At 41.0% G+C, this 13,326-nt stretch overlaps 1 protein-coding gene and 1 non-coding gene across 2 annotated transcripts; both read left to right on the top strand.

Moving 5' to 3' along the window:
- Positions 1–102: 102 nt before the first annotated feature.
- Positions 103–176, top strand: TRNAI-AAU. Its single transcript has one exon. It is a non-coding gene; the product is annotated as a tRNA-Ile (tRNA).
- Positions 177–814: 638 nt separating this feature from the next.
- On the top strand, positions 815–12,698 carry ZNF839 (zinc finger protein 839). The gene is made up of 8 exons (XM_032188753.1): positions 815–822; positions 1,591–2,523; positions 4,659–4,910; positions 5,821–5,913; positions 6,283–6,435; positions 7,947–8,087; positions 8,854–8,992; positions 10,754–12,698. Exons 2-8 carry the CDS (start codon positions 1,630–1,632, stop codon positions 11,737–11,739), a joined length of 2,658 nt encoding a protein of 885 aa, XP_032044644.1. The 5' UTR covers positions 815–822; positions 1,591–1,629; the 3' UTR covers positions 11,740–12,698.
- The last annotated feature ends 628 nt before the right edge of the window (positions 12,699–13,326 follow it).

Genomic DNA, 13,326 nt, shown 5'->3' with positions numbered 1-13,326 from the left:
AATTCTGCTTTTTCTCTGCCTTTTACCTCTCGTTGCTTTCCTTGGGTGCACTGCGCCGGTAGTGTCCATCTATAGTCACTGGGCGAGAAGCTTTCGCCAGGCGGCCGGTTAGCTCAGTTGGTTAGAGCGTGGTGCTAATAACGCCAAGGTCGCGGGTTCGATCCCCGTACGGGCCAGCGAGATTCCCTTTTTCCCTCCCTCCCCGCTGGCCGAGGCTGCCGCCCTTCATCTTCCCTCGGTGCCGCGGCGGGATGAAAGCCGGGAGCCGCCTCCTCCTCCTCCTCCTCCTCCTCCGGGCGCTGCCCGGGGCAGGGCGGCTGCTGCGGCTCCCGCCCGCCGCCTGTCAAGATGGCGGCTCCCCAGGAGGGGGGCACGGAGGCGCCACCGCCCCCCCCTCCTCCTCCTTCTCCTCCTCCCGCTGAGGGGGAGCCCCCCGGGGCGGCGGCCGCCTGCGGGGCTCCCCTCGGCGAAGAGGAGGAAGAGGAGGAGGAGGAGGAAGGCGGGGAGCGGAGCTCTGAAGCCGCCGCTGGCGCCGTCCTTTACCTGCGGGCGGAGGGCACGGGGCTGAACCCGGCGCCACCGGGGGCCGCCTCCGGGAGCCCGGCGGAGCCGCCTCCCCCTGCGGGCCGCCTGGCCGCCGAGAAGCTGCGGCGGCTCCCCGAGAGAGCCAGCAGGGCCCGGGAGCCGCTCGGAGCTCCGCCGGGGGCCGCCCCGCTTCCCCCCGGGGCTCCCCGGGCCGCCGCCGCCGCCCGGCAGCCGCGGAGCGGGGCCCTGCAGCACGGCCCGGCCGGGGCCGCCGCCGCCCCGCTCCTCCCGCAGCAGGTAACCGTGTGGGGGTGCCTTCTGGGGGTGCCTCGGCTCTTGGTGCTTCTTTAATTTGTGGGTTTTCTTCCTGCTCTCAGCGGGGGGAGCGGGGTTTGTAGCGGCTGCTGCCACCCGGGGTGTCGGTGTGCTGAAAGCAGCCCGGGGGGTGAAGCTCGGGTGGCTCCTCAGGGCCCTGCTTGAGGAAAGGGGCAGAGCTCGGGCTCCCGGGCGGTGTTTGAGGTTGGCGGGTGGTCGGTTTGGGGCTAAGGTGGAAATTTGGAAGGGGGAGAGAGAATAGGAAGGAGGTGGATAAGAGGAAGCACACGTTACAGCTCGTGGTCTCAAAGCTCTCCTAACAGAGCACTTGCACGTCCTGCATGGGGTGTGTGGCCTGTGCCCTGTAGCAGGCTGCAGCTCCTCTGCCTTGGGCTTGTTGCAGGTTATGAACCTGCCTACGGGATGCCGTCGACTCTGCTGCTCCAGGACAGGCCTGCTTGCAGGAAGCAAAGCTGTAATGTCACCCACGAGCAAACTTCACGTGCTTTAGCTAGCAGCAGTTAGACCGGTGAACGTGCAGGAAAGCCCATAGCTTGAAGGAAGGGAACCTGCTCTTTGACATTCAGTCAGGGCTTTGATGCGTTTAAATCAAAAACTAACAACGTGAATTCATTTCTTCCTGCCTTGCTCTAAGGGCATGTATGAATCATATTGATAAATACTGGCTTTATTTAATTAATGCTGTATTTGTGTAACCTGAACTCTTTTTTTTTTTTTTTTCCACAAAAGCAGCTGGAGGCCATTTGTGTCCAAGTGCAGCCAGAACAGATGAAAGAACCTGAAAGGCCAATGCCATCATTGGCACCAGTCCAGCCCAAAACTATAACACTGAGTCAGTCGGTTGGTAGAAATTCTAGCATACCTGGACTTGGCGTTATTAATCCCCAGATAATTAGAATACAGCCTGTTACAGGAACCGAGCAGGAGCAGCAGCAGATTTTCCTACATAGTTCTTCCGAATCTCCAATTCAATCGCTTGTGCAGAGACCTTTACCGTCTGGTGGATCGGTGTCTGTAAACAAGACTGCTACAAGTAAGATGCTGAACGGGCAGAAAACGGCACGTGCCACAGTATCAGCTACAAGGTCTTCAAATATCACCATGGTTGCAGCCAACTCAACAAATACCCTGACACCATGTCTTGAAAAAAAACAAAAAGACAAGCTAAAAAAATCTTTGAAAGTGAAAACTCGTTCTGGACGGATTTCACGCCCTCCAAAATACAAGGCTAAAGATTATAAATTCATTAAGATGGAGGATTTGGCTCATGGTCATCAGTCTGATTCTGATGATTACTCTGAACTGAGTATAGAAGATGATGAAGAAGGAAAGGTGAAGGGAAAGGATGCGTTATTTAATTCTTCAAATTATAATCTGAAACCCAGAATGTTTAAATGTCAGACGTGTGAAAAATCCTATATAGGAAAAGGAGGATTAGCAAGACATTATAAACTTAATCCAGGTCATGGACAGCTGGAGCCTGCACCTCAAAAAATACCTTTAAATAAGCCTAATGGAAGTATATTTGTGGACAATCCGTGTGGAACAGGAGTGGAAACAATGAGTCCAGCACATTTGGATTCAATTGCCGTCACTTTTAATAATGAATATGCACTGTCTACCAATTTGGAAGAAACCGTTGGTTCGCAGGCTGGAGGACAGGTAAAGTGTGTTACAGCTGTCGGTTTTGTAGAAAATAGAAAGGCAATTTTAATAGCAGCATACTGTACTCATTCATCTGAGTTCCTGTAGACAATGATATGAGTATTTTTGAAAAGACTGAAGGTAGGGATCTAAATACATGTGAATTCAGTGGTGCTCAATGGTAAAACATGCAAGTCTTGTGCTGCCCAGCAATATCCACCAATATGCTAAATTAAACATATTTCCCATTAAGGTGTTTGCAAGAGACAACAACCTGTTTGTTTGTTGTTTTTTTTTAAATGTGTCAGGAATAGTATTCTTGCACAGAAACATAAAATATTCACCAAGCATTCCTTTATTACTGGCTTTCTGACATGCACTTTGCAGATTGGAAAAAAAATAGGTCTGCATAAATAGCCTTCTTTTTTCCATATAAGAATGCTACGTTGTTCAGCTATATATAGCCTTCTTCATGACAGACAGCAAGACATCATCTGCTTCATCAATTTCTGTTACTGAAGCATTTTTTTTCTGTGGCAAAACTTATTTGGAATTGGACAGTGGACCACAGCTTTTCCTACACCAGGTTTTGAAAGTGAGGCTTACGTGAGTTTTGAAGTGAGGCTGCAGTTCATCCCTGCAGACTGAACACTTTGAAGCTTGACTCTGGCTTGGAAGCAATTTCAGCTGCATTTTTCTGGGATGTCTTAGGCTGGTCAATTTAACTTAAAGTTTCTCTTCAAAGTAGAGTTATCTCTTCTCTGACCAACAGCTTGCAGCAAGAGCTGATGGAATTGTTGCCTAAGAAACACTACCCTTTTTAGCTGTAGCAATGCTGTATTTTTACTTAGAACGGAAGCTGTTCTCAGAAACATGAAAGCTTCAGGTCAAGGTGCCAACACAGCAAACAAAACATCTCATCCTCTGTGCTTTTCTGTCATCTTCAGAAAAAGAGAGAAGCACAGAATACTGACGTCTGCTGCCTGTATTATTATATATTTATTTCCCTGTGCAGCACTCATGTTACCCAGGAGAGGAATTCTTTAAATAAATAAACAAAACACCTAGAAACATGCAAACAAAAATCTTCAGACAATCTCAACACTTACTTCTTACTGCTAGATTGCTATCATACCAGTTATCTTTAACTGGCAAAAACCAATACTAGAAGTTTGTGCTGTAACTCGTTGATTTATTTATGATTTTTGGCCAGATAATTATTTCCTAGAAAGAATAGCAGGATTACTAAAACTGGTACATTGATAGATAGAGGAAGGCATACAAGACCCCCATGTTCAACCTAGTCTTGTGTTTAGAACTAATATAGTAACTTAATCCATGGGCTAGAACTGGTGTCGTTTTGTCAGCTTTCCTACTTACTAGAGTAGTAGGAAGCTACTACACATTAAGGTGAAAAAGTATTGATTAAGAAAATAAGCTTGAGCTGTTGTTCAAGCCTCTTAAAAGAATACAGGGACATTCTTAGAAATTCTAGCTTGGAAGTGAAATCTTTAGTAAGAAATCACTACTTTGATCAGTAAAAATCTCTTTGCGCTAAGATCACTATGATAATTTAAAAAACAGAAAATGTACTTTGAGGTTTGCCTTGTGCTTTTATAACAGAAGCTATGTAGCTATATTCATAGAGATTGGGAAATATATTTTGACTTTAGTTATTGGGCTAGTCGCTGTTCGTGGCTGCCCAAACTTCTTAAGTTTCATAAAATCTCTGTGCTTTCACATGGTTCCAATGAACACATTTTTTTTTGGTGTGTGTTTCATTGCTAATTAAGGTTTACTTCTATAACCTCTCTATTCAAAGAGGCAATATTTTATTTCAAAAATACTAAGCATATTTAACAGGCATAAACAACTCTAACTATATTCTCCTGATCTTTGTATTTTGTATGGTAATTTGCAGATCAAAAAGGCTAACTTTATAAATAAAGGCATGTAAATATTGCTGAGGTCGCAGTCTTACTAATGTGCTGAATTTCTTCTGTAACTTTCTTTAAAGTTATGCTTGTTTCCAACCTTGTATTTGTTTAATATACTATTTAATTTTTGCGTAGATGAAGACTTAATTATAAAATTGTGCCTAAAATACTGTTCCAAATGGTGAATAAATACTTTTAATTTTTCTTTTAATTAAGAATTGTAACTCTGGAGAAAGCAGGCACCTGATGGAAGAACAACAAAATGAAAGCAGTTCAGGACACCGGGGACCCATAAAACCAAAAGGACCTGGAAGACCCAGACGACGGAAGAGACGTGGTCGACCAAGGATGGGTGGAAGATCTAGGTGCTCTGGAAGGCTTAGCAGACCTGGTCAGTCCCCTTCAAAGTCACTTAGTAGTGTGTCAACAGAACACAATGTATTCAGAAGAAAAGCTAGGTTAAAAGAGGTATGGTTCTCTTCTGTAATTACTTCATAAGTTTCTCCTCCCCCACCTTTTTTTAATGTTTGTGTTACCTCAAGGATTATTTCCAAAAAGACTGATAGTTGATGTTCTTGTTTACTGAAAAGATATTTAGCATAAGATATTTGCTAAGAAGAAAGTATTACGTTGGCTTTCAGGGAAAAAATGCTTAGAGCAGAATGCTGGACAAAGTGAAAATGGGAACTCTGTATGGAAAGGGCCTTTTGACATGTAGATATACTTCTGCTTTTCTTCTGGAGAAGAAAAGTTACTAGCTACTATTGTGCATCTACTATAACACAACTATAACACAATCAAAAGAAATAGACCCAACTGAAGTGAGGCAACATTTTAACGTACACACAGAAAAGCATTTGGGAGAGGATAGAAAGAGGATTAAAATCTGTGCACCTAATATGATTTTTTGTTTGTTTCCTGTGTGTTGTTGAAGATCTTTAATGGCTCCCGAATCTACTAATGTTGCTCTTTTTTCTTAGTTTGCAATGCTTGTCGGACTGAGTGTTGTCTGTACACATGTGTAGTAACAGCTTTGAGGTATTTTTAATTTATCTCCTGGCATTTTAACTTATCTTCTGGTGTTACATTTGCTTTTATTCTTAAAGCTGCTAAAACTTAAAGTATGTCTATCTGTGCCCCCCACCCCCTGCACCCAAAGGCAAACTTATTCCTTGCATTTTTAACAGCAATTGCCTATAGGACTGACAGTGTGCTATGTGCTACCTATTTAAAATAGAGAGAAAAAAAAAAGTCACCCTGATGTAGGATACCTTTATGTTCCTTGCAGAAGAGTAGCAATATTTTATGTTCTGAATGTGGGATGCATTAACCTCTGGAGGCTACTTTGCTCTAATAAACTCATTATGGCTCTTCACAGCTAATACAGCAGTGTGATAATGAAGACTTGATGGAGCTGGCTCTCCCACGCCTTACAAAGCTTGTTACAGTCTATGAATTCCTGTTGATGAAGGTGAGGTTATTTGATTATTTTTTTTAATGTAAAAATGTTATATTATTTTAGAGCAACTTCCATTAATATACATTAAAAGATTCCTTTAGAGATGTATCTGAATTTCCTAAGTTAGCATTGTGCAGAATATAGATGTTCTAGGCAGCTGCAGTTTTACAGATGTCACACTTCAGTTTTACACAGGTTTCTTGCTGACAGGTCTCCTGCTAGAAGGTATTTGCTCTCTGGTTCAGTGGCATTTTTGAAGATCCCTTAGTCTTTTGACTTGACTGCTAGTATTTTTAAATGTTGAACAAAATGATAGATTTTCATTTCATCTTATTTAAAATATATAGGGTGGAAACAAAACCTTTCTTCTTTTATTTCTAGGTGGAAAAAGGGTATCCAGCCAAAGCTTACTTCCCAGATGTGTATAGGGAATTTGAAGAGTTGCATAATATGGTAAAGAAAATGGCTTACGATCACCTCAGTAATTCTGATTTGCTCAGTTGCCAGCAGCCTGTTGAAATAAAAGATGCTAAGGTAATAAAATACTCTACTTGGAACTGTGCTATTTCTGCTCTTTGTCTATTTTAGATGCTTTTAAGATGTTTTGATATTTTGTCTGATAAGTTTTGTTATCCTGGTATCATGGTATTGCAAAACGTACAATAAGCAAGCAAAGAGAAAAAGTAAATCCATAACAAAACTACAATTCTAGCGCATGGCAACGTATAAAACTAGAAACTTAACAAATAAAAACAGTTCTAATAGTACTGATTTCTTGTATCTGTCTGCATATCTAGGGTAGGGTGGAACGAAGCTGTACGTTACTGCAAAGTGTGTTTAGTGTTAAAAGTACACTGATACTCGGTTAGGAGGGAAAAGGGCTATGTTTAAATTGGGTGGCTTTGACTTAACGGGATAAGTGGTTTCATTGCAGAATGAGTACAAACCAAATGGCTTCTGTGCAGTTCAGTTATACTAACAAATTCAAAAGATAATGAATACATTGATAAAATTGCAAACCATTATTTCAGTAACTCTTCAGATTCATTGTTGATTTTTGTGTGTGTGTTAATATGGATCTGTTTGACCTTTATTTGGTACATATTCCTCTTCACTGGAATAAAACAGATCTTTGTACATAACATGTTCTTGATTTTTCCCCTCTGTTTTGCATCTTACGTCCAATAAAATTTCTAAATGATGTGTTCATAAGGGTACATCTGCACTGAACTTGCAACTACAGTGAGAGGAGAGCATACTTGAAAACTTAAAATAGGGAAGGTAGAGGGAAAATCTTTGTTTGTACAATAATCCGGGCTAACAATGAACTCCGGTATGGGCTGTTAGTAGTGCTTATTATTTTTTGGAATATCTCATGACATTCACTGTATGTATTGGAAAAACTTCCTAGAATTACTGCATGCTCATCTATTTTGTAGCTGACCAATTGTTTCCATTTGGAGAAATTAAGTTGCACTGAGTAAAGGGATGCTGTCCATACCAGCAGTCCCAAATTTGAATCTATTTCTTACTTCTTTTCAGTTTTAATGTGCTTTCTTAATATAGGGTTATGCTCGTTAAAGGAAAAAATAAATGTGGAGAAGTTGTATAGTAGCACACCTACATAAGGATGAAGCACAAAAATGGGATTTGGAAAAAATATATAATCTTTAGCTACTAACAGATACTTTTAAATAGCAAGACTTGCATGTTTTTCTAAGTAATGAAGAGCCTCTACAATCTTCTTTATTAAACCCTGCTCTGAGTAACTGTTTCTGGATTCTATATATAACCACTGTACTCCTAATTCTTTTGAGTTTGCCCATTAATGTTCACCTTCAAAAGAAGGTCATGTTCTATTAATGTGGAAGCTAGAAGAAAACATCAGAGTCGAAATAATTCTTTATGCTGTAATGAATGGTTGTCAGGCTGGAACTCTGTGTACTTCTGGTTTAGCTGTAAGAAAATGAATCAGTATTTCAGTATTTTTGTGTTCAGACTGGAGAGGCTAACTTTCACTTTTTTCCCTGTAACTGTCTTTAAAGGTTGCTGAATCACTGGGAATTACAGAAATACTCACTGGAGAACAAAAGGTGCAAGGCATAGACTCTTGCTCACAACATATAATTAAAATGGGTAGTGAGCAAGTGCCGGTGGAGATACTGGGACAAAAACGGTTAGCTGAGGTATGGAATGCTTTTGTGAGAACTAAAACTGAAACCAGAACATATTAAAGCTTGTTGAAATGGATATTTTATTTATAAATCATACTAGTATTATCTGACCTCTGGTTAAGTAGAAAAAGCTAACCTGCAGCAGGCTCAGGTGTTGGACAAGCGGTTGCAGTGCTATCTGGTGGTTGGCAGGCGTGCATGAAAACAGCTCCTTTCTAGTAAGTCAGTTCCCCAGATTTGGTCTTTTGGCAGCTGGAGCAGGGAGTGTGGTCTATTTCCTTTTTCTTGAAAGTCCCATCTCTGTGGTCCTTCCCCTCAACTGTTTTATTTTTATTTAATTTAGAGTTGTTTCTGGTGGAGGAAAAATAAGACTGGCACTCTTCTGTTTTTCTGCCAATGGTTAGATTTGAGCTGATATGTTCTTTAACCAAACAATGCTGGGCAAGTTGTTCACAGCCCTTTACTGACGTTGGAGAGAGAGGTTATAGAAGGTATCACGCCATACAGCTAATCACAAAGGCTTAGAGAGAAACTTTTGATACCGAAGCCAGGGCAGATCGTTTCAACCAAATATCAAAAACTATCAGTGGTATTTTGGCTAAGCGTGAGAGCTGTGTTTAAATCCTTACCTCCTAGGAAGTCCTTTCTCAGTGCAAAATCTTGTTTTCAAGGACAGTATCAGTTCACTGCTGCAAAGTGCCCACAGTTGTTTTGTGTTCTTTTCCAATACTGTTAGCTGTTGTGGTGGCAGCCAGTTAATTATGTCTTGTATTGACAGAGCTCAGGGGAGGAACTGTTGCCATCAGCCAAAAGGACCAAGTTAGAAGACGTAATGGAGAATGTGAATAATGCTTATGCCAGTCAAGATGAAGTGAAAGAAAAGAGTGGGAATTTATGTACACTCTTTGAAAAAGATGGTAACCTCTTCCCATTTTCCAATTCTGTTCTGTTCGTGGAGGAGCTGAGCTTTGTTCTTCAAGCTACTGTGGTTTTTGTCTTAAGGTTTCATTTCTCAGCTTGCTTCCTGGGTTCTTCAAAAGCAGGTCTTCGCTGGGGAGAGGGGAAGTTATGAATGATGCAAACCACAACAGTAGCTCAATTCTAAACGCATAATCATCCTGTCACTGATACTGCTGCAGAATTGAGAGAATAGCACTGTCCTCTGCTGCGCGTTTCCTGAATGCTTCCTGACCGCGCTGTTCCTTAGAGCGGAGATAGTGCACAGCCTCTGTGGCAGCAGGGGGAGAGCAGAGGAAGAGGAAGCAGTGGGTATGTCTTTCCTCCTTGCCCCAGAAGACTGCAAGAGTGGAATCATCAGAGCTTTGTGGATCCTGGGGGAGGGGAAGAGCTGCTGCAGGCTGTCCTGTATCCCAGGGGAGATACAGGAGCTAAAGGCTGGAACTGAGATACCATTTTGTACAACAGTCTTTGGGCTGTCTGTCTTTTTCTCTCCTCTTTATTTTTATTCCCCCTGCTCCTCAGGGTGAGTGGATTAGAGAGGAAACAGAGATGGGTCCCCATTTGTAATCTCCCAAAACTGCACTGGTCTTTCATTTTAAAGTGTTGCACTGTTCAGAGGCATTGCAATTACTGTTGTGAAAGATCCCAGCCCTTACCCATCTCGAGTAAAGTATGTAGCACTTCCATCCTCTTGCTTTGTACACATCTTTTTTTGATGCTGCCATAAGCTGCTTTTCTTTTGCCCTTTGCATGTCTTTGTCAGTGGTTGCTTTTTTTTGGTTTTGCGTTGTTCCCTATCCTTCCCCCAGTTTATCTTTCTTTCTCTGGAAGCCTCTCTGCATGATAATGCTTATTTCTTGTTATCTTACGGTTTTCTTCTGGCCTATCAGGTTGTTGTTTTATTGGTGTTTCACTTGTACATGCTAGGAGGGCTTTTGTTAGTCTACAGCACAGAAAGTTAAAACAGTCCTTTCTGAGCTGTTAGGCCTCCTTTGTGGTGCAGTGATATCTTTCATAATAACAGCAGAAAAAAACCTCTCTGTTCCTCTTGATCTTCAATAAAAATTGATGGCTCAAGCTACTGCTGCTTGGCAGATACTGTTCAACTGCCTGCTAAGCTTATGAGAACTCTTAGTCCAGGTCATAGAACTGGTAAAACACACTAAATTTCTAGTGTTTTACCCTTTCTGTACTGTGGCTGCTAGCACAGCTCATTAGATATGTAGTAATTTGACTTCTCTGAATCCTAGAGCTTGACTTATCAAGAGAATTTTTATTCTCTTATATTTTTATTCTCTTATATATATAGTAATGGTAATGAGGACGAGCAACTGACAACCTTGTGCCTGGAATATTCCTTCTCACTTAATGTTAGTGGCAGCGTGCCAGATAGGAGGTGTGTGGGGGGAACAGTTTGACTTCCAGCTCAGGTGTTTTTTGGGATTAACAGAAAAATGCTGCTTCCAGTGTAAGGTCCTTTGTTATTGAAATACGCAGTAATATTTCACTATCCAAAAAGTACCTTAAATATTTTTATACCAGTCTTCTCATTAGGAAGTGCTTTGAAATGTTTCAAAAAGGCTTCACGCTCCCTAATTTAGGGGAGGGAAGGAGGAAAGTGGTTTAGCTTTTCCTCCAAAGTTAAAGCTGAAAAAATAACTTTTTGTGCATGCAGTACTAGATTGCTCAACAAAATGATATTTCTTTCAATTTTTCAGGTTTTAATCCATTAAATGGAGAAATCCTGCTTTCAGAAGGTAAACATATCACTTGCTGCACAACTGGAAGCCTGTTACCAGCGGAGGAACAGAATTCGCTTGTAGGTTCAGGAGTTAGAATCAGTGCTGAAAATTCAGGTCCCTTCTCTCAGGCTGTGGAAATGAGGATAGAGTATTCCCAACCCGCAGACGCGCAGGGGCCAGATACTGCAGGTGACACATCTCTGCTGCATACTGAAGTCGTATTGCCTGTTGAAGCAGACGGCTCAGCAGAATTAATTCAAGCACGCTTTGTGAGTGAGAATACAGCAGGTGGACTGTCAGCTCCTCCACTCTGCAACTCTGTGTCAGAGCATGCAGCGGGCATTCAGACAACTGACTTGCCAAGGAGGGAAGAAAATGGTCTCAATCAAAAATACCAGGCACTGCAAGAAGAAAGCCATGGTTTTGCTGTTAAAGGACATTCTGAGCAACTTCACAATGCAGATACGACTGAGGAAATGCAGCAGCTTGGAAAAGTGTTTTCAACAAACGTGCCAATAAGCCATCCCCACTATGCTCAGACTGAGTTGCACCAGAATCCTGTCCAGGAAGTATCCCTGCCTGCTCACCTGAGCCAGGACTGCTCTTTTAAAAACATGGGTGAATTTTCTTGTGGGACAGGGGAACAACATGAGCTGGAGAATACAATTACTGTAGATGAAACTGTAGCTTTTGAGATTACTGATGAGAGCCATGGTTTTTTGACTCAGGGACATGAACAGATTTTTATTCAGACTTCAGATGGGCTTATTTTGTCTCATCCGGATACTGCTCTTTTGTCTCAGGCAGAAGGCATTGTTATTGTAACTGATTCTAATGGTACTACAATGCACATCCGCGCACCGGATGGGATACCTTTGGAAACTGTGGAAGCACTACTGGCAATGGAAGCAGATGGCCAAAGTGAAAACCTTTTGCTCTCACAAAGCGAATTGGAGCCATAAATTAGAATACTGTACATGCTTTCTTCTGGAAAAGACTGTCTATATAAAAATGTATATTTTTCTAATGTGAATACTGAGATAATTGAAATTTAACTTATTTGTAAACTGTTTCTATGCCCTATACTTTTTATAACTTATGTTTATATAAATCTAAAACCATTGCAACCAAAAATTTTAAAATTAACATTGTTCTATTTGCTTTATATGTTGGGGGGTGGGCGGAAAGTGGAAATCTGTCAATCCTAAAACTGTTGCACTATTCCCTTTTGTTACATAATTCCTCTTCTCTCTAGCCATCTAAATTCAGTAAATTGTACTGCTTTTTGGCAGTGATGTGCTATGTACTGGCAAGCTGTATATGGGTAAAATAAAAACTATATTAAAAATATGCATTTTTGTGCTGCTGAGAATACAAAACAGTGCTGGTTTTGCACTTTCTTAAAGCTAGCTTGAATATTCATTAGCATCTAGACATGGTCTACATAAATCTGTCTGAAAAAAGGGGTAGTTTCAAACACAATCCACACTTGTGCATTCCGGGAACAATGTGACAGCCTAACTGATCTTCATTTAAATAACACTAAGCTAAGCATCCACTGCTTAGAGACAAAAATAGCCTCAAACAAGAATTAATTTGTACTGAACTGTTGGAAATATATTCAAGTGTTCTTGCCTAATGTTCAGCCATGCCTTCAACAGTTGCTGTTACTTGGACAGAAATAGGAAGGTGCATAACTACTAATGTGAATTTCTTTAATGCGATACCAATTTCTTTAACTTCAGTGCCTGATTGTCTCTTTCAGTTGTTAATTTCTATTATACTTTTTTTTTTCCTCCAGGTGATGCATCTCATCAGTTCTAAGCTTTGGCCTTCCTAGTAATTCTACACTGCCCTGTACTGTTTAATCATAATAAAAATGTAACCTTGACTGTAATTCCTGTTTCTCCATACAGAGAGAAAAGTTATCAAATTATTTATTACTTGCTGCTATTGTGCGTAGTAATAAAATGGCATTTATTGCTTGGATGATATTTTTGTGGGCATTCCTACCTGCTGATAGTAGCCTTGTCCAAGGCACTAACTCTCAAAAAGCTTATAAAGTAAAAAAGAACAGTCCTAAATAAATCACCAGCATCTTCATTTTGTTCTTGTGCTCTTGTGAATATTACTGAAAACTGGTAACATACCTTTAAAACTTGTGTGTTGCCTCATTGCTAAATACAAATGAAATACTGAAATAATTGGACAAATCAGCTAAATTTACCTTTATGCAGGTATTTGTTCTTAAATATTTTTAGTTACTGAGTAAAAACATACTAAAATTGAATCCAAATGAGAGGGATAATGTAGAGATGAAACAACCTGCTCTGTAATATCCCTTTAATACCTTTTTTAAAATTTGTTTACCCAAGTTGAATGTTGATTTATGATTAGGCAGGACACTGCATTTTATTAATGGATATGAAAGGTGTTTTAGTGACTTCCTGTCTGGTTGTTGGGTTTAAGGAGTTTCTGTTGGTTTTTGGTTATTTTTTGTTACTTTGTAGCTGTGTTGTTTTCTTTTTTTTAGGAGGTGGTAATAGCCA

Source organism: Aythya fuligula, chromosome 5 (assembly GCF_009819795.1).
Source record: "Aythya fuligula isolate bAytFul2 chromosome 5, bAytFul2.pri, whole genome shotgun sequence".
Taxonomy (NCBI): Eukaryota; Metazoa; Chordata; class Aves; order Anseriformes; family Anatidae; genus Aythya; species Aythya fuligula.
Note: the sequence above shows the minus strand (reverse complement) of the source record. Positions and strands in the feature narration are given on the sequence as shown.